This window comes from Salmo salar, chromosome 04 (genome assembly GCF_965601325.2).
Source record: "Salmo salar chromosome 04, fSalSal1, whole genome shotgun sequence".
In the NCBI taxonomy this organism is placed as follows: Eukaryota; Metazoa; Chordata; class Actinopteri; order Salmoniformes; family Salmonidae; genus Salmo; species Salmo salar.
The window spans coordinates 47,746,530-47,768,469 of record NC_138294.1 but is presented as its reverse complement, the minus strand read 5'-3'; the positions used below and the strand labels follow the sequence as shown (position 1 = coordinate 47,768,469).

The 21,940-nt window shown below is 42.7% G+C and overlaps 2 protein-coding genes across 8 annotated transcripts in view; both read right to left on the bottom strand.

The window, feature by feature from the left end:
• LOC106603116 (latent-transforming growth factor beta-binding protein 3) overlaps window positions 1–6,015 on the bottom strand; it is a 38,743-nt gene extending 32,728 nt beyond the window's left edge. For 2 of the 7 annotated variants that reach the window (XM_014196365.3, XM_014196367.3), the window contains exon 1: window positions 5,287–6,012. In XM_014196365.3, coding sequence (XP_014051840.1) covers window positions 5,287–5,527 — 241 coding nt within the window. In that variant the 5' untranslated portion in view covers window positions 5,528–6,012. Of the gene's footprint in view, window positions 1–5,286 lie in introns of all 7 variants that reach the window. The other 5 variants (XM_014196366.3, XM_014196363.3, XM_014196362.3 and 2 more) reach the window with 5 other exon arrangements.
• A 2,052-nt stretch (window positions 6,016–8,067) lies between these two features.
• Window positions 8,068–12,765, bottom strand: LOC106603115 (uncharacterized). The gene is made up of 2 exons (XM_014196359.3): window positions 11,570–12,765; window positions 8,068–11,421 (listed from the first exon to the last, which is right to left on the bottom strand). The coding sequence occupies exons 1-2, from the start codon at window positions 12,282–12,284 to the stop codon at window positions 10,448–10,450; spliced, it is 1,689 nt and encodes a 562-aa protein (XP_014051834.1). The 5' UTR covers window positions 12,285–12,765; the 3' UTR covers window positions 8,068–10,447.
• Between the last annotated feature and the right edge of the window lie 9,175 nt (window positions 12,766–21,940).

The following is a 21,940-nucleotide window of genomic DNA, read 5'->3' as shown; positions in this document are numbered from 1 at the left end:
AGAATGAGCATGGAAAAGTTGATTTATGTAATAAACCACTGCTGCGGTTTGACTGGTTTGTGTCAATACTCATATAGCAGAGATGACAAAAAATGTAATCCTGCTTCAAAATATCTGTTTACGTTACCATGTCAGAATCTGTTCAAGTAGATACTATTCCAAATCTTTAACTGAACAAAAAAAATCCAGGATGGAAATGTACCTACTGTAATATATAGCAATAGCTATGTAATAGCTGTGAGGCCAACGTGGCAAACCAGCTGAGGCCCAGTAGATTTCCCTGAAACTCACCGAGCCTTATTTATTCATTTTCTTAAAATATCCTACAACAGCTTTAACAACATTGCTCTTGTGAAGACTTTAAGAAAGGCAATCTTGAATCATAAGGCAGTACCGTACTGCATTTGGAAGTGAACTGCTTCACAGCAAGGTTCTGGCATGTCTGCTTAGTCTAGGCCTCAGCCTTGCTGTGGGGCTGACGTCACAGCCACTCATATATGGAAAAGTGTTAATATTGCTGTCGTTGACCGCGGCCATTTTAACATGCTAGAGAGAAAATTCCACATGTCCATAGAGTACACTGTCCACACACACTTCTGGTTTGCCAAAAGCTGACACTGGCTCAAGTTGCACTCTGTAGCCCCTGCCAGACAAACCCAAACAACTGCACTAAAGCCTGGTTAAATGCAGCTTACAGTACCCGTACAATACCAGACACAGGGCCGTTTGTACGCTAGTTTGATTCTCCAGACCAAATGTTCAGATTACACAAAATTAACAATCCTTTGCTGCACTGTAATTACAACTGGAGTATGTAAGGAGAACCATTTTGATGGTTTTGTGATCAAAGGGTGGGCAAGTTCATTCACAGTACAGAGGAAGAGAGTTTCTTATGACAAAAACGCATTAGGTCATTTATAAATATGCTGTAGTTCTGTAGTATGCTGTAGTTCTGTAATGAATGGCTGGTGGGAGAAAAAGCCTAGGAACTTCACATTTCACGAGAAGTTCCAAAACAAAATCTGTACGTCAACCTTATGACAGTAAACTGGAATTACAGTCATTAGGTGTTCAAGAAAAATCTAAACATTGGGGGGGGGAAATGTGTGTAAATGTATAGGACATGTGTGGGCCTAAGTGAATGTGAATGTTGCTCAAACTCCCTTGACCACAGAGCCCCACAGCCGACACTTTAAGGACGGCCTCTGCATGCATTTCCATAAATGTAGCTCTCACAGTGACTGAATCAGTTCCCTCGTTTATTACTGCAATTTATTAATGGGGTCCTGTTCGCATTCTAAAGCAAATCTTAGTCTGCCTTAATAAGGGGTTTGAGGGGAAATCAAATCACACTAAAATAACCCTGGGCTCCACACAGATCAACATAGAAATGGACATCCCATCATCACAACTAAGGAAAAAACGGAGCAAATAACTACAGCGCTCTCTCAAAACAGAGGCAATGATCTACTATGATGGATCACAGGCTAGCAGCAGTTGTCAGCCTCCTTTTTAATTTTTTATTTCACCTTTATTTAACCAGGTAGGCCAGTTGAGAACAAGTTCTCATTTACAATTGTGACCCGTCCAAGATAAAGCAAAGCAGTTCAACACATATAACAACACAGAGTTACACATGGAGTAAAACAAGCATACAGTCAATAATACAGTAGAAAAATAAGTCTATATACAATGTGAGCAAATGAGGTGAGATAAGGGAGGTAAAGGCAATAAATAGGCCATGGTGGCGAAGTAAATACAATATAGCAATTAAAACACTGGAATGGTAGATTTGACAGTAGATGAGTGTGCAAAGTAGAAATACTGGGGTGCAAAGGAGCTAAATAAATAAATAAATACAGTAGGGGAAGAGGTAGTTGTTTGGGCTATTTATCGATGGGCTATGTACAGGTGCAGTGATCTGTGAGCTGCTCTGACAGCTGGTGCTTAAAGCTAGTGAGGGAGATAAGTGTTTCCAGTTTCAGAGATTTTTGTAGTTCATTCCAGTCATTGGCAGCATAGAACTGGAAGGAGAGGCGGCCAAAGGAGGAATTGGCTTTTGGGGTGACAAGTGAGATATACCTGCTGGAACGTGTGCTACGGGTGGGTGCAGCTATGGTGACCAGTGAGCAGAGATATGGCGGGACTTTACCTAGCAGGGTCTTGTAGATGACCTGGAGCCAGTGGGTTTGGCGACGAGTATGAAGCGAGGGCCAGCCAACGAGAGCGTACAGGTCGCAGTGGTGGGTAGTATATGGAGCTTTGGTGACAAAACGGATGGCACTGTGATAGACTGCATCCAATTTGTTGAGTAGGGTGTTGGAGGCTATTTTGTACATGACATCGTCAAAGTCGAGGATCGGTAAGATGGTCAGTTTTACGAGGGTATGTTTGGCAGCATGAGTGAAGGAGGCTTTGTTGCGAAATAGGAAGCCAATTCTAGATTTAACTTTGGATTGGAGATGTTTTATGTGAGTCTGGAAGGAGAGTTTACAGTCTAACCAGAAACCTAGGTACTTGTAGTTGTCCACATATTCTAAGTCAGAACCGTCCAGAGTAGTGATGCTGGACGGGCGGGCAGGTGCAGGCAGCGATCGGTTGAAGAGCATGCATTTAGTTTTACTTGTATTTAAGAGCAGTTGGAGGCCACGGAAGGAGAGTTGTATGGTATTGAAGCTCGTCTGGAGGGTTGTTAACACAGTGTCCAAAGAAGGGCCAGAAGTATACAGAATGGTGTCGTCTGCGTAGAGGTGGATCAGAGACTCACCAGCAGCAAGAGCGACATCATTGATATATACAGAGAAGAGAGTCGGCCCAATAATTGAACCCTGTGGCACCCCCATAGAGACTGCAAGAGGCCCGAACAACAGGCCCTCAGATTTGACACACTGAACTCTGTCGGAGAAGTAGTTGGTGAACCAGTCGAGGCAATCATTTGAGAAACCAAGGCTGTTGAGTCTGCCGATGAGGATGTGGTGATTGACAGAGTCGAAAGCCTTGGCCAGGTCAATGAATATGGCTGCACAGTACTGTTTCTTATCTTTGGCGGTTAAGATATTGTATAGGACCTTGCGCGTGGCTGAGGTGCACCCATGACCAGCTCTGAAACGAGATTGCATAGCGGAGAAGGTACGGTGGGATTCGAAATGGTCGGTGATCTGTTTGTTAACTTGGCTTTCGAAGACCTTAAAAAGGCAGGGTAGGATAGATATAGGTCTGTAGCAGTTTGGGTCAAGAGTGTCCCCCCCTTTGAAGAGGGGGATGACCGCAGGTGCTTTCCAATCTTTGGGAATCTCAGACAACACGAAAGAGAGGTTGAACAGGCTAGTAATAGGGGTTGCAACAATTTTGGCAGATAATTTTAGAAAGAAAGGGTCCAGATTGTCTAGTCCGGCTGATTTGTGGGGGTCCAGATTTTGCAGCTCTTTCAGAACATCAGCTGACTGGATTTGGGAGAAGGAGAAATGGGGAAGGCTTGGGTGAGTTGCTGTGGGGTAATCATTAAATACACTGAGTGTACAAAACAAAGAGGAACACCTTCCTGTTCCTTCAGAACAGCCTCAATTATTCATGGTATGGACTCTTCAAGGTGTCGAAAGCGTTCCACAGGGATGTTCGCACCTTGTTGACTCCAATGCTTCCCACAGTTGTGTCAAGTTGGCTGGATGTCCTTTGGGTGGTGGACCATTCTTGATACACACGGGAAATTGTCGACCGTGAAAAACCCAGCAGCATTGCTGTTCTTGACACACTCAAACCGGTGCGCATGGCACCTACTACCATACCCCGTTCAAAGGCACAATCAAACAGGGAAATGGTTCCAATTGTTTTTCAATCATTCATTTTTCCCATAGGGGATTTTAGAAACATTTAAAATAAGGGCTGTGTTTTGTGTAGGCTTACCCTGGCATGACGTTTTGACAACCGTGTAAATCTCTCTAGGACAAGGTGACTCTTATCAATATATTCGCCTGTATTTACCCCCAACAAATGAAATGCTAATTAGCTGCTAATGTGGCTATCATAAAGAACTACAAATGCCATGATGATATGGACGTGACTGCCATATCAAGGCAAAGGTAAGAATCTCTGAATTATCTATCTAATTTTAGCTAAATGTATTATTTAATCAAATGGCTTTCTTTAAATGAACCTGTTAGCAAAGGTGCCAGGTAGAGCTGACGTGCAGGAGCTTGCAGGGATTTGTAGTCTTGCATGATGTCTACTTTGATGCTAATTAGCATTTTCGAATCTAAGAGTAAATAGAGCCAAAGATATTGATAAAAGTCACCTTGTCCGAGAGATTTACATGGTTATCAAAACGTCACGCCAGGGTAAGCTTACACGAAACACAACCCTTATTTTTTGTGTTTTTAAAATTCCCTTTGGGAAAAATGAATGATGGAAAAACGATTGGAACCATTTCCCTGTTGGACCACTAGGTTTTATGGGTATTATGAAACCTCCACTGTGGGGCTCTATTGTCTCAAGGCTTAAAACATTATTTAACCTGTCTCCTCCCTTCATCTACACTGATTGAAGTGTATTTAACAGCTGACATCAATAAGGGCTCATAGCTTTAACCTGGTCGGGCTATGTCACGGAAAGAGCAGGTGTTCCTAATTTTTTGTACACTCAGTGTATTTATTGTGTCTGACAACTGCTGCTAGCCTGTAGATATCACAGTAGATAATTCAAATGTAAACTGGCAAGGGTGCTTTTAAAACACAATCCTGGTAAAATTGTTATCATTGTGAGAGTGTGTTGACTGAATGGTTGCTGGTCGCAGCTTTATACTGGGCAGTGGGAGAGGGAACAGTAAACTCTAGCAGATAAAACTCAACTTTCATTTTATGTGATGCTGGAGCTCCAGTCCGCCCACACTAGTCGTAAATCGTGGAGTTGAGTTTAGTTGGCTAAGTAAACTCCAATGTAGGCTCCAGAATGTAAACGTATAGGCCCAGGAGCCATGGTTTACAATATTTCATCCGACACTGTTCAGAAAGACTAAACTCATGCCAGCCAGACAATGTGGGCAAGAGATTAGAGAAGGGGGAAAATCTGAAATATGCCAATGAGCCATGTCTGAGCAATGCAATGGTCATTTTGATTCTGATGATTAAGGCCTATGGGTCTATGTGTATTTTCTTCCCTACAAGGACTGATATTGTTCATGGATTAGAATTAAAAAAGAAAACAGCATAATTAGGCCAGGGTAAGCAACATAATCTTTATTTCTGTAAAGAAAAGAAAAGCATTATTGTTTATCATCGCATCACCACTCACCCACTCTGAATCCAGGCCCTGTGAGAGTATCCGCTGACTGTCCGTTCTCGCCTATCAGTGTGGTGTTGTTGCCCTGCTCACAAGTGTCCTGGCACTGGCCTTTTAAACAAATCCTCTTGCAGATGAGAGGGGCGATGACCACTTTGAAGCGCTCCCGGGTGGATGTGCGCTCTGCGCACCAGGCCAGCCTCTGGACACCCAGCCAGATTACGAGCAGATGGGAAATGATCAGAGAAGGCATCCTGGCATCCTTCACCGCCGTGCGCAAAGAGAAGGGGGCATTCACGGTGTCAAAATGTAATGCTGTTAAAGACTGTTCAGAACAAAACACCAAGGGACTCTGTATTCCTTTCACTCGAACCCAGAAAACAACCGACTAACTTCCGGAGGTATTCCAAAATGTTGATTATAAAGGTGCCTCATACAACGAAAAAAGTGCTGAGAAAACTTCAGTGGTGTACTGCTTCCCTCCTGCACTTGAAAACAGCCAATTTCAGTCTCCCCGCATATAAAAATGATTCATTCCGAACAGTAAAATGTATGGCATTTTTATTTTAACTAAAATACAGGACCCAAAAGTTACCGAGAGAACTTTCTCATTTCCCTACCCGCTTTCTCGCTCTCCTTTCTCCCTGCTGTTGCTTGGATGGTTACTGTGTGCGTATCTTGGTTTGGGAAAGAAGGGAGGAGAGAGGGAGAGGGAGCCAAGCCAATCCTCTCCAGAAAGAGCTGGCAGCAGGCCAGGCAGCGCAGGAGCTAAACTGAAAGTGGTTTCGTTGTTGGTTATTTCTCCTAACACCCCCTAACCAAGGAACGATAATGGCACAGCTGTGCGTGTCGCTCTGGAAAACACCTCGAAATCAAGTGTGAATGCCAACTGTACGAAACAGCTCTCCGTTCAGGGGAAAGTAGAGCATCATATGGCTTACAGTTACAGTTGTGGGAGGAAAAGAGGTGCCTGTTGACAAAACTCAATTTACAAAAAAAACATCAGCTCTCATAATTTAAGCCTATCTCAAATCTAGACTATTAAATAAATGACAAATATTGGTATAGATGTGACACCATACAACGACTGGGTGAGAAAGTAACAGCGCCAAATCCAGCTATCCAATCAAAGTATATCGATTGTTACTGTATTTAGTAGTGAAATATAAAGACAGCATGACATAACAGAGCATTACCACATTTCCCCATTCACTTACAGACCACACACCCACACCATTAGCTAACCTTCACAATCAGTCAAAGGTGTACAGTTGGGGTCAGGAATGTCATCCGGTGGGTTCATGTGATGGGCCAGAAAGAGAAAGTGAGAGTTGGGGAGAGGGTTGAGTCACTTCCTCTACAAAAAGTATGAATATTTGCTCTCAGTTGCTAAAGGAAATGACTGCATGGGCCTGGAGAGTTCACAGGCTGCACTTACATTTCTCTGCCTGTGCTTCTCTCCCTCACAGCGACATCCACTGCCAAGACAGACACTTGCACAAAACACACTCACATGCATACTCACAATCGAATAAAACAACCACTCACAGAAGCGTACAAAACTAGAAGCCAGTCGAGCTGTAGCACACCTACTCAAGCACATTCACTCACACCACAAACACACAAACTAGACAAAGAGCTGTTGTCCACTGCCTCCCTCCCCAACTAAACTAATACCCAACTCACAGCCCAGTCCTGCTTTTTACATTAGAACGGGAGAGAGGTACTTACAGACTAGACTGATGAGAAATGGAGAGTCAGGAATACAATAACACAATCAGGGTACTGCCACCTGCACGCAGAGCGGACAGAAGACTATCAAAGGTCTGATTTCTGACTGCCACTCATGACAAGACTGAGGGAGTCACAGCTATAGAAAGGAGGGGTATAGTCATTGCCTAATGTCTTTAGTCCCATGGAGGACAAAGGAATTCCAGGTATTATAAATTGCCCCCTTTGTAAACTCATTGGTTATTTATTACTTACAGACCAAGTAGTAAGGCTACTGTAACTGTCATTACAACAACCCAGTGAATGCCAGAACACCACCAGACTGGGTCAGTGGTACCAGTGGGACAGACTGTTAAGACCACAGGGCTGTGGCATGGTGGAGGCTGTGGGCTTACAGACATCACCGAGGTCAGCACTGGCATTTCAGTGGGACTGGGTAAACAAGGAGGGACTGCTGTGCCTAAGTCTGAGGAGGGATGGAAGTGTTTGACTGTGGTTGGCAGTGATTTTCTATTTATCTAACCTTTAGATGCTACTGGTTTTCCATGGGCCTGATTATGTTAAATATGGTGCTTCTCCAGTCATATCCTGTGACCCAGCCTACTAGCATGTCATCAACGTTTATGACGAGGGCCCTGTGGAAAAAGCAGGGAGTGTGTGGCTGTTTTTTGAGTGCATGAGACGTCAATATAATCAATCCATAGGGGGGGGAGGGGGGGCTGTGTGTGTGTCATTGTAAGTAGTCTGTGGGTGAGGGTGTGTCAGCCCGGTCATATCCGTCAGGGAGGGTCACCACTTTGGTTGCATGTGTGGAAAACGAGAGCGGATCAGAACAACACCAGTCTGACCACACCAGAGAGACCACAGGGCGCTGTGTTCAACTCTGCCTCTGTTAACCAGGAACATCTTACATTTAATGTGCCCGAGCGCCACTGTTGACTTGAAATTGTTCCACCACTAATCCCCATAAACATTGTGGAAAACAGAGTATGTTGCAAGCTCAAGCCCTCACAGCAAGATCAATAAACATTCTCTTATTGATTACATACAAGAACTAAAAGGTGACAATATCAACAAAGGTCCTTTAATAGGTAACATTAAGACAAAGTAACTTTATGCATCAGATGGGTCCAAATACATTTTAAACACAGGAGGACAAGTAATAACAAAATCATGTTCTTTAACATTTCATACCAAATTCTTAGCAGGAAGAAAAATATAACAATTTGTTCAATATTGACGTGCAAAAGTAACCACAGAATGCGGTACATGACCCTGTTACCTTGGGTCCAGAGAACCCACTACGCATGCTGGATGTAACTCCAGCATTGCATTTTAAAGAATATTTCCAATATTGTCAACGGTAATGTACATTTTTCCATAATTGCAGATGGACCAAGTCTAGTTCACAAGGATCATACACTGGGAAAGAGATTGACAGCTTTAAAAGGCTGAAACTAGAAGTGTGCTCTGATCAGACAGACACCCCTTCAGATAAAGAGGGTTCCCCTTTTATCTGAATGGGCCAATCAACACCAGAAAGAATTGGGAACAATTGCAAGTGATTACATATTTACATTACATAGTGGCATTAATAGTTAAAGGAACATTCAGCAATATGACATGACTATAAGCAGCAACTTCTGACAAAGAGAGTAGGACACAGCTATCACGCTGCATGAAAGAAGAGGGATTTCCCAACTGGTACATGTATGCAGTTGTTTATCAGTATGTGTGGGGTAGGTGTTAGTAAGGCCTTCCACTCTCTCTGAAGTTGGATTTGTTTATGGTAACGTCACAATGATGAATCTCAGATTAACGTCACCATGGCGGTGGCACTAATAGTAGTTAATTAACTGTTCATTTGGACATGTTTTTGTATTTATTTAACCTTTATTGAACAAATTCTTATTTACAATGACGGCCTACTGGGGAACAGCGGGCAGAAGGACAGATTTTTACCTTGTCAGCTCGGGGATTCGATCCAGCAACCTTTCGGTTACTGGCCCAACGCTCTTACCACCAGGCTATCTGCCGGTTGCATCCATTCCGTCTCAAAATACATACGACGAGCACCTTAAAGGATTTGTATTTCCAGCAGCCACATGGCTGTTATACACTAGAGCTGTGTTCGAATACCCAAACTAACATACTGTACACATACTTAAAGAGTGTATACCACAATTTCATTTTAGTATACTGTAAACGAACGGTATCCTTTCAGTTGAACATACTAGCGCTTCTCCTGTCTACCGGAGATTGCTGCTTGCTAGCATAACAAATTACTAACTTGACATCTTAAGACTTCATTAAGAATGTCCATTGAGAACGCACAACGACTACCACTTAGCTATGCTAAGAATGACGTGAATAATCAAGTCAATAAACGTTGGGTAGTTAGTTAGATAACATATTGTTAATATACTGGAAAGTTCGCTATATTATTAGCCAACTAACATTAGGTAGGTAGCCAACATGGCAGAACATACAAGCAACTGCTGTAATGCTATGCGGTTGGTAAGGCTCGAGCAGCTAACAATTGTCAGCCAATATAACATGTAACGTAACTTATTTGAAAAGTCATTACATTGGTCAACATTTTCTTAACATTTGTCATAATTAGTTAAAGCAATGAATTTGTATCCTCTCTCGTTGGACTTGGCTGCATATTTTCTGCCATTTTCTTCAAATCTGGGGCGGCAGGTAGCCTGGTGGTTAGAGCGTTGGACTAGTAACCGAAAGGTTGCAAGATCGAATCCCCGAGCTGACAAGGTAAAAATCTGTCGTTCTGCCCCTGAACAAAGCAGTTAACCCACTATTCCTAGGCTGTCATTGAAAATAAGAATTTGTTCTTAACTGAATTGCATAGTTAAATAAAGGTTAAAAAACAAATGGTTAAGCCACACCCATTTTCTGAAGAATTGCATTATGGGCCCTATAAGCATGGAATCAGTGTCCACTGCTTCTATACTTCATATTTTGGCAAATGTAGTACGACATTCGGGAACTTTAGGCATACTAATTATATCCATACTATGAACAATAAGCATAATACATACTCAATTTACATCACAAATAGTATGTTAAGTATGAGTATTCGAACACAGTTTAGGTAGGTTGTTGGGAGTTGTATTGTAGGGTCATTAGCAACGAGAGAAAGGGGGACATGATACATAGGTACATTTCATATTGTATAAACTACTTTCACATTTCTAAGATTATATAAAGCACTAAAGGGTAGATGTGTCAGAGGGTCAGACAGGCACATGAAGTGTCTCTGAAAAGAATAGGCTACCCTGTTCACTGGACAACACTAAGGAAGTAGATACACAGCCTGTTTCTCAGGAAAGGAATGGAGGCTTTCTCACACAGTACAGTAATGGAATAGGAAGACTCTTTCAACGTCATGCTCTAATGCTGTAGGCAGAAGGATGAGCCCATCCTACACACAGTCCACATCATCCCCTTCGGCTCCCCACTCATCAAACCTCATCTGAGGGGAGGGGGCAGCAGGGTGGAGGCTGTTGATGTTGTCCAGGGCGTCTGGGTCCGGATCCTCTCCCACGCCTGCCTCCATGTTGCCAGACTCTTCACGGTGAGTGCGGACATGCTTGCGCAACGCCGCCGGCTCCTTGAAGGTGCGGTTGCAGAAGGGGCAGCTGCAGGGTTTCTCTCCGGTGTGGATGCGCTGGTGGTGCTTCAGGTGCTGCAGTCGGCTCAGACGCTTGCCACAGATGGCACACACGTAGGGCTTGTCACCAGTGTGGGTGCGCTGGTGCTTGCGCAGGCCATCTAGGTGGCGGAAGATTTTAGGGCAATCAGAGCAGGAGTAGGGCTTCTCGCCAGTGTGAATGCGAAGGTGGGTTTTCAGGGCCCCCGACTCCCGGAAGCGGCGGCCACACACCCCACATGGGTAGGGCTTCTCTCCCGTGTGGATGCGGATGTGCTTCTTCAGGCTGGAGATGAGGCGGAAGGTCTTCCCACACTCCAGACAATGGTGGGGGCGATCTGCGTCTGGATCTCCTGGAGAGGTGGATGGTCCTGCTGTCCCTCCTGCCCTACCCGGGGACATGCTGTCACTTCCTACTGCTCCAGGGGACCTCAACACCACTTTCTGTCCTGCCAGTCCCCCCTGAGCCGGACCAAAGGTAGCAGCACGTGGCCGCATGGGTTTAGGTTGGCGGAGAGAGTAGCTGCTGGAGCGTGATGACCCCTCCTGCTCCACAACATGGATGTATCCCAGATCATCCACATTCGGGGCAGTCTGCTCACCACCACCAGCACCCCCGGCGCTCCTCAGCCCTGCCCCTCTACTGCAGGTCTGCCCTGGACCTGAACTTGTACCAGGCCCTTGCTCTTCTTTGATCTCAAACCTTGGTCCTACTGCTTGGGTCCCCTGCTGCTGCCGCCTCTCATCTGTTTAGTACAAAATAACAGAAAGGGATGTCAGAATGCATGTTTCCATTCATTCCAAATGAGCTACAACAAATTGGTAATGATATTCTCCCTCTTTATATCAATATATAAACATTTGATTGCCTTATGACAAATAGGAATAATTTACCTGGCCGGCTGGGGTCAGAGCAGATGTTAGGTGTGTTGGCAGCATAGGAGTCCATAGAATGGTTGGTCACAGAGCCATCTGATTGGATTGAGAGCTGACACATTTTATAGTCATCCCTGGAGTCATAACCATGCAGAGACTCAGTGAGAGAGCCACCCATCTCTAGGTCGACCCCTGAAACACACCGGCCGTCCGCACCGTTCACATTACGATTGCTCTGGCGGTCCCTGTCCATAGCTGTGTTCATAGAGCCAATAGATGTGAGAGATGGGGCGAAAACCGACTGACCCATGCTCTGTGCACCAGGGAAAGGAATTTGCAACTGGTCAATTAACTTTTGAGCGCTGCTAAGGCATTCCTGTAACGTCCTCAATTCCACTTTGAGTCGTTCGTTCTCCTGCTCCTTGTTAACCAGCTCTTGTTGGGTCTCGTTGAGTACAAGTACTACCTCGCCCAAGAGGGTATCAACAGCAGCGGTTAACGTGGTTTGAATGGTCGGGGCTAGACGTGTCTTCAGTGAGGATACAGTCATGTTGCCCTGGCATGCTTGGTGCCCATACTCAGCCTTCCCTACTTTACGATCATAACAAGGAGTCGTCCCAGATCTGTTTGGGGCGTTGATTATACTTTGTTTACGATTAGGACCACCGGTTGTGCTATTGATACTCAACGGAGAATCCACGCCGCTATTACAATTTCCTCGCCTAGATGCCATAGCTAGGTAGTTACTACGGTGACAAGCTAGCGCCGCCTGAGAATAACGCAACTTCAATAGCTAGCAAATTCTTTGAACTTAGTTAATCTAACGTGAGAGAGAAGTAGCTAGCCTTAAGCAATCCTACGTACCTGTTACTATCATAGTGATGACAATGCGTCAACTTAGTTATTGACAAGTTAGCTAGCTAGCTCACTGACGTTAGTTAAGCCCGAAAAAATTAACTAGCTGGCTAGCTACGTTAGCAGGCAAGCTAACGTCAATTGACTCCGTAATGCTAGCTAGAAAGCAAAATATACCGACATTGATGAATAAAAATGTTTTGGCAAATTCAGCAACATAAGTTTGTTATTACTATAACGTTATATTAAAAGCGTGTCTGGAGTAAACTTGCACGGTTATATAAAAGGTAGTTATCCTCGTCGCAATGCCTAGAGCGGCTCGACGTCCATCTTCTAGGTAGCGTAGGGGCGTTTCACCGTCGCACATGAATGACGTACCGCTGTTCTGGGGTGTAGTCATTATGTCGATTCTGTTGCAAAACGTTTCGTCTGTTGCAAAACGTTTTGAACAGAAACCGTTTACTCCAAACGGAAAACGCAAACGAGAGTTTCTATTAGACAAATATAAGGTAGGTTCCATAGAAATAAGAATACTATAAATACGAATATTCTTATTTCTATAGTAGGTCACTCCCCGTTTCGTCCCGTTTGGTTATTAAACGGTAAATGGTTTCCGTAATGAATACACCCCTGGTAATGTCTCGCTGATATGAAAGTCAGTTCCAAATGTTTCGAACATTATATCGCACCCAAGGCGTATTTTCGTTTAGACGGAGCATTTGAGGCAGCGGTCGGAGCTTCGTGAATAGACGTTATAATATGTATTTTTTATTTCTATGAAGCCTTTATTTCAGCAGGGAGTCATGCTGAGACCACGGTCTCTTTCGCAGATAAGACCTGCATGAACACATCAATAAACAACAATTACACCATTTTTTACCTTTAATTTAACTAGGCAGTTAAGTCAGTTAACTTCTTAGGGATCAAATCCCTTGAAGAACAAATTATTATTTTACAATGACGGCCTACCCCGGCCAAACCCTAACCCAGACATTGCTGGGCCAATTGTGCACCATCCTATGGGACTCGCCAATCACAGCCGGTTGTGATACAGCCTGGAATCGAACCAGGGTCTGTACTGACGCCTTAGACTGCTGCGCCACTCAGGAGCCCATACTATACATAGGCTATCTATACTGAGCAAAAATATAAATGCAACATGTAAAGTGTTGAACCCATGTTTCATGAGCTGAAATATAAGATCACAAAAAGCTTATCCCTGTTAGTGAGCATTTTTCCTTTGCCAAGATAATCCATCCACCTGACAGATGTGGCATATCAAGAAGCTGATTAAACAGCATGATCATTACACAGGTGCATCTTGTGATGGGGACAATAAAAGACCACTCTAAAATGTATAGTTTTGTCAGACAACACAATACCACAGATGTCTCAAGTTTTGAGGGAGCATGTAATTGGCATGCTGACTGCAGGAAAGTCCACCAGAGCTGTTGCCAGAGTATTTAATGTTAATTTCTCTACCATAAGTCACCTCCAACTATAATATGTGAGCAGAGCTGGAGTAGAGCGTGCCCAATTTGACTGGAGCACAGAGCAAGATTCCCAAAGATTGGAGCGTTGGCCTTCTCGCCCGCTCCAATTATTAGCTCCAGTAGTGCTCCCTTCACTAGCTCAGGGCATGCCCAGCCCAGCATCCATTTGTAGTCTTCTTGTGTGCTGCTATAGCCCCTTGCTTTTAGCTACTGTCATGGAGTTCACAAAATATTTTCATAAAGAAACTTGATAAAACACACAGGTGCTAAATCAAGGTGACTTACATGTTTTATTTAATTTCTATTTCATTCTAAGTAAGTCACAGCCTATATGCACAATTTCAAATCAAATTAAATGTATCTTTATTCAAATACTTTTCATTGAAATCCATATGGTTTGGTTTCAATATTTCAAAACCATATTATAGGTCCTGGTATTCACAAAAATAGATGGATGTTGGTTAAATTGTGATTTTAATGAATGGAGCAAATTTGGAGCAGCATTTTTTTTCCCTGTGAGCCCAAGCAGTTTTAGCGGAGCTGTTGGAAAGGACTTGGAGCTGGATTTCCTACCATGCAACTCTGGTCACATGCTGTGCCTCCAACATCATTTTAGAGAATTTGGCAGTACTTCCATGTGGCCTCACAACCACAGACCACGTGTAATGGGGGCTGAGGAGTATTTATGTCTGTAATAACAACCTTTTGTGTTGAAAAACTCATTCTGATTGGCTGGGCCTGGCTCCCCAGTGGGGGGGCCTATGCCCTCTCAGACCCACCCATGGGTGCGCCCCTGCCTAGTCATGTGAAATAAATAGATTATGGCCTAATGAATTTCTCTCTATTGACTTTATGTGAACTGTAACTCAGTAAAATCTTAGAAATTGTTGCATGTTGCGTTTGTATTTTTGTTCAGTGTATAATATACACATCAATTGCACAAAACACGAAAAGCAAAACACAATCATATGAAACAAACAAATTCTTCAGTAAAAAAGGCCCTTCAACATCCACCTGAATTGCCCTTCAGGCACCAACTCCACCAGAATTAAAGCAGCAATCAGCATTAGAAACAATAACAAAGTCACTCCCCGCCCCTGTTTCTGTAAAACGCTGAGGAATGTGGCTGGAGAAATGCAACCACTCTCAAATTCATAGACAGATCTATGGATGCAAGGACTGACCATCCATGATATCAAAATGATAGTTTAAACCATGCTTTGAGGCAATATATTGTTTGTTTACATTTACTTTGTTGACAAGCATTGGAGAATTTAAAAAATATATATTTTGGGTTCTGATATGGTACTACAGTTGAACTAAGCTCATTGGGGCATTTCTAAGTTATATTCTTAAAGGATCAATGGGTAGGCCTATATATAATTAATTTATAACTCCAAAAATGGATGTAGCAAATGCAGATTGCCCCTTTAAGGAGTTTTGGAGATTATTCCACATGAGGCGCAAAACAACTAAAAGCAGATTTACCTAACTCAGTGGAGACACTGGTTGAATCAACGTTGTTTCCAAGTCCTTTCAATGAAATGACATTGAACCAACGTGGAATAGATGTTGAATTGACGTCTGTGCCCAGTGGGTACACATTGTGTTCTGTCTTTTAAATCCTTTTCAAACCAGCTACACATAGCCTGGTCCAAACCAATTAGTCAAAGCCTCTGAATAATTACTGAGTGATCCACAATATCGAAGGCTTTAGACAGGTCAATAAAAATGGCCAGACAGTGTTTCTTCTTATCCAAACTGACAGCTGTGCCATATAAATTGCAAAATAGTTGGGAAGAGATTTTCGATGCACCCATTCCATGGCACATGGTTTATGAATTGATACGCAAAACAACGCCAGATTCAAAACTTCACATTTTTCTATTTAAATTACTATACAAAATTATTGCAACCAATAGAATGTTATATGTATGGGGGATACAATCTTCCCAGCTCTGCAGATTCTGCTGTGAGGAAGCAGAATCATTAGATCATTTATTTTGGTATTGTCCATATGTAGCTCGTTTTTGGTCACAGGTTCAGGAATGGCTGAAGAATTGCAACATTTGCCTAGAACTAACGCTGCAGATAGCAATACTGGCCGATTTGAAAAGCCATACTCAAGCAATCAATAATATAATAATTATTTTAGCAAAAATGTTTATTTTTAATTTACAATCTGTAGAAGCTATGAGAATAGAAAGGTTCAATACTTTTGTGAAGCATCAGTGCACAGTTGAAAAATATATGGCAAATAGAAATCCAAAATGGATGATATTGAGAGATAGATGGGAGGGGTTGAATGGAGCTGAAGGGTGGGACTAATAACAACAAGATAACCAATGTAAAACATACTGGGTCTGTAAAATGTATTTAGGTTCAGATATTTTGTGAAATAGCACAGTTACAAATAGAAATCAAACTGGATGGACATCAGAAATAGAGGAAGGACTAAAAACAAACAAAATATAACTATTGTAAAATAGATTGTGTCTGTAAAATGTGTATAAGATATATAAACTGAAGGTAGAAGCCTAAGTGTTTATTGGTTTACACCAATTGGGGGAAGGGTGGTAAGGTTTCTGGGGAATAATACAGGTATATTCAAAAAAGAGTGTGTCTATATAGGTATGTGTATGTATATATGTGTATATGTATGCATGTGTGTATGTATATGGATATATATATATATATATTTACCCCCCAAAAACATGGGGGATTGGAAATGATGCAGACAATTACATTGATGGAAGCAACATTCTTTCTGCATCATTAAGCTGATCCACCCCTTAATAATATATATATTTTTAATCTAGAGCTGATTCAGAGTCAGGCATGCAGCTGATGGAGGAAGGGTCAGAGTAATACATATCATGAAGAAAAGCTTGTAGGGAATAAAACAAATAAATGATACAAGGATCAGTGTTAATCTGTTTGGTATCTCTAATACATTCAATAGGACAGTGATTACTTAGATCATTAGCAAAGACACCACTAGACAAGTACTTGTGGGGGCTATTTGTCGGAATTATTTCAGTCAGTGAGGAGTTTGCTGGATTTTTAACATTAATCAGTGTAGGGATTTGTAATCAGTTCTGTATTTGTATTTATTATGGATCCCCATTACTCTTCCTGGGGTCCAGCAAAATTAAAGCAGTTTATACAATTTTAAAACATTACAATACATTCACAGATTTCACAACACACTGTGTGCCCTCAGGCCCCTACTCCACCACTACCACATATCTACAGTACTAAATCCATGTGTATGTATAGTGTGTGTATGTGTGTGTGTGTGTGTGTGTGTGTGTGTGTGTGTGTGTGTGTGATGCATGTGTCTGTGCCAATGTTTGTGTTGCTTCACAGACCCCGCTGTTCCATAAGGTGTTTTTTAATCTTTTTTTTTTTAATCTAATTTTACTGCTTGCGTGAGTTACTTGATGTGGAATAGAGTTCCATGTAGTCATGGCTCTATGTAGTACTGTGTGCCTCCCATAGTCTGTTCTGGACTTGGGGACTGTGAAGAGACCTCTTGTGGCATGTCTTGTGGGGTATGCATGGGTGTCCGAGCTGTGTGCCAGTAGTTGAGACAGACAGCTCAGTGCATTCAGCATGTCAATACCTCTCATAAATAAAAGTAGTGACGAAGTCAATCTCTCCTCCACTTTCAGCCAGGAGAGACTGACATGCATATTATTAATATTAGCTCTCTGTGTACATCCAAGGTCCAGCCTTGCTGCCCGATTCTGAGCCAATTGCAATTTTCCTAAGTACTTTTTCGTGGCACCTGACCACACGACTGAACAGTAGTCAAGGTGCGACAAAACTAGGGCCTGTAGGACCTGCCTTGTTGATAGTGTTGTTAAGAAGGCAGAGAATCGCTTTATTATAGACAAACTTCTCCCCATCTCAGCTACTACTGCATCAATATGTTTTGACCATGACAGTTTTACAAACCAGGGTTACTCCAAGCAGTTTAGTCATCTCAACTTGCTCAATTTCCACATTTTGTTCCAAATACAATGCTTTTAGTTTTAGAAATATTTAGGGCTAACTTATTCCTTGCCACCCACTCTGAAACTTACAGCAGCTCTTTGTTAAGTGTTGCAGTCATTTCAGTCGCTGTAGTAGCAGACGTGTATAGTGTTGAGTCATCTGCATACATAGAAACTCTGGCTTTACTCAAAGTCAGTGGCATGTCGCTAGTAAAAATGTAAAAAAGCAAGGGACAGCTACCCTGGGGAATTCCTGATTCTAACTGGATTATATTTTGAGAGGCTTCCATTAAAGAACAACCTCAAGTAACTCTTTATCCACATTATAGCAGGGGTTGTAAAGCCATAACACATACGTTTTTCCAGCAGCAGACTATGATCAATAATGTCAAAAGCTGCAATGAAGTCTAACAAGACAGCCCCCACAATCATTTTATCATCAATTTCTCTCAGCCAATCATCAGTCATTTGTGTAAGTGCTGTGCTTGTTGAGTGTCCTTCCCTATAAGCATGTTGAAATTCTGTTGTCAATTTGTTTACTGTAAAATAGCATTGTATCTGGTCAAACACCATTTTTCCCAGAAGTTTACTAAGGGTTGTTAACAGGCTGATTGGTTGGCTATTTGAGCCAGTAAAGGGGGCTTTACTATTCTTGGGTAGCGGGATGACTTTAGCTTCCCTCAAGGCCTGAGGGCACACGCTCTCTAGTAGGCTTAAATTGAAGATGTGGCAAATAGGAGTGGCAACAGGCTTAGTTGAGCCTGGTTAAAGTCAAGACAAATATTATTCAAATGGTCTGAGGCCGGGGTAAGCCAATCTAAGTTAAAATCCCCTAAAATGACTAATTCAGATGACAGAAAAGGTTTTTACATACTTACAAATAGTACAAACAGCATCCGGCAGTGGAACGGATAATGTATTATGGCCACATCTATAACCAAAAGCTCACATTTTGGGGGATAGTGATAGTTAAAGAACATGATGCCACAAGAGTTGATTTCACATATGTAGCCACCCCTCCCCCCTTTTTCAGTCACACCTGAGATGTTGTAATCAGCAACGTCAATGTCCTTATTCGGGATCGAGCCATTTCCCCAAGTCATGCGCCCACATATCAAGAACCCACTGGGCACACACTGGTTGCATCAACATTGTTTCCATGTAATTTCAATGAAATTACACTGAACCAACGTGGACATTGAATTAACATCTGTGCCTAGTGGGAAGGTCCTATTATTTCAGATCCACACATCAAAGTGGTAGGGCGGCTAGGGCCTAAAGGCCTAAAAGCAGGTAGGAGGCAGGAGCTCGGCTAGGAACATAAATGAGATCTCAGAAATCTCTTTATGTTCCTAGGGGCCGAGTAGGGACGGAAATAGAACTGTGCTGACCTAGTAAATGCTTTTTTTCTCTGGCGTTTCTCAACAGAAACATAGTTAGGAATAAGGCAGGTAGGCCAGGCTTAGTCGTGTGTGGCCTGATGTCAAAGATAGTCAGTTTAATACAGAGTTTGTAAGCCGAATAAAAAAACACATTAAAATACACTTTGTAATCAATTTTAATGTTAAAATACAATTAAAAGGTTAATTTATGAACAAAAGAGAAAGACTCATGTTGTTAACACAAAAACACACACTGGTTAAACCAATCCAGTTATTTTTTTAATCAACAGTGTTGTGGACTCACAGTAGGCCTATGCTATGGGTGAAACCTAATGGGGACCAAAATAAGCAAACCCATTTTAAGGTGACAGCATGGTTTAATGAGAAAATGAGGTTAAAACGAAATAGATTAAACTGCATTCAAAATAGAGGAGCATCGTCTATGTTTCACAGGACAAAATAGACAAGTCTCAATAGGCCTACGTGTAAGAAAATATTCACATCAGAGCAGATCCTTAGAACATCAGTACATTAAAACACTAACATGTTCCAATCAGCCTTAGTAGTCCACCTGCTTGGGTTTTCCTTTACTCCTGCTCTGTTTGGTGGGGGTTTGAGGTGTGGAGTCAGACAGAGAGTGTATGTCTGACAGGGAGTCTGAGGTCAATTCAGAGTCTGACTGCTCCCTTTTACCTCTTAGATTGGCTTCTCCTTGACTTCTTGTGCAGTGGGCCTTTGGTGGTAGAGTGTGGCCAGGTGGTTAGTGACTTTTCTTTGGAGGCGGAAGTGCCTGCCACACTGAGGGCAGGCAAAGAAAGGGCTTCTCACCCGTATGAATAGTCTTGTGCGAAGACAGTACTGTGGGTGTCTTGAAGGTAGCCTCACAGTCTGCACTGATAAGGTCTGTTTCCTGTGTGAATGTTTGTGATATTCCCGAAAGGTTATTTGCCTAAAACCCTTGCCACACTAGACAGATGGTCTCCCTTAATACTGTGACTTACAGACATGTGTATGTCTGAGACCTGCGGTGCCATAAGCTTGGCCGCACTCCTCACAAGGGAAATGCCTTTCCTCAGAATGTATCTTCACGTGAACATGTAAGTCACGTTTAATATTGAAACACTTTCCACACTCAGGACATTTTAAGCCACTGATGTGCTTTTGTCTATGAAACCGTAACATTCCATGACTGATATTGGTCCTGTTAATGTGAAGCAATGGATTTACCACATAGTTGGCAGTTATTCATCCTTTCTGTTTCAGTAGATGGTTGATGTTTAATGTAGATGTTTGATGTTTGATGTAGATGTTTTATAGCTGTACCTGTCATTGGTAATGAGGGTTCTGTTGTATTTCAATGAGATCCCAGGTCATTTTTGATGGCCACCATTTCATGTTACACATAGTGAATTGCTGTAGTTTTTCACACTTTGTTCTTCAGCAGGTTCCACTGGATACACATTTCCCTCTCAACATTAGGCACCACCTTCTCCTGTTCTGCAAAATAATAACATGCCCAAATAGGAACCTCGACTTTTAGATTATTTATTATTGACACCCTCAATAGCACGGCCGCTGGGATGGGCGAGCATGCCGACATCGAACATCCTGGCCAGTTGGGCCCGCCGGACACCACCATCATGGGCATTAATATAGAGTGGGTCCCCCCTTTACTGCTATAACAGCCTCCACTCTTCTGGGAAGGCTTTCTACTAGATGTTGGAACATTGCTGCGGGGACTTGCTTCAATTCAGCCACAAGAGCATTAGTAAGGTTGGGCATTAGGCCTGGCTTGCAGTCGGCATTCCAATTCATCCCAAAGGTGCTCGATGGGGTTGAAGTCAGGGCTCTGTGCAGGCCAGTCTAAGTTCTTCCACACCGATCTCGACAAACTATTTCTGTATGGATCTCGCTTTGTGCACAGGGGCAGTGTCATGCTGAAACAGGAAAGGGCCTTCCCAAACTGTTGCCACAAAGTTGGAAGCACAGAATCATCTAGAATGTCATTGTATGCTGTAGCATTAAGATTTCCCTTCACTGGAACTAAAAGGGCCTAGCCCGAACCATGAAAAACAGCCCCAGACCATTATTCCTCCTCCACCAAACTTTACAGTTGGCACTATGCATTCGAGCAGGTAGCGTTCTCCTGGCATCCAAAAACATCCAGTCAGCGGCAGTCCTGTGGCCGACAACAGCTCATTGATAAGAGAGGTTGAAGGAGAACTGCAAGAATCGTCAAGCTAACAGGTGGGCCACAAACAGGCAAATAACGGTACAGTATAACAGTGTTATGCAGAACCGCATCTCGAAATGCACAACTTGTCTGATCGGCTATTGCAACAGACGACCACACCGGCATCCTACCAGCTAAAAACAAGAAGAAGTGCCTCCAGTGGGCACGTGATCACCAACACTGGAAAATTAAGGAATGGAAAAACATTGCCTGGTTCAAATCCTGGTTTCTGTTGCATTATGCTGATGGCAGAGTATTGCATGGTTTGTAATGCTCGTTACTTTCAACAAATGTACTATCAGCCATACTTTTGTTTGTGTTGATTTGAATAATTAATGCTATAGGTTCGAAAATGAACCATGCGTCAATATTGCAATGTTGCTCAACCACAATATGTTGCATTACAATATTCATTGGACTAAAATGGA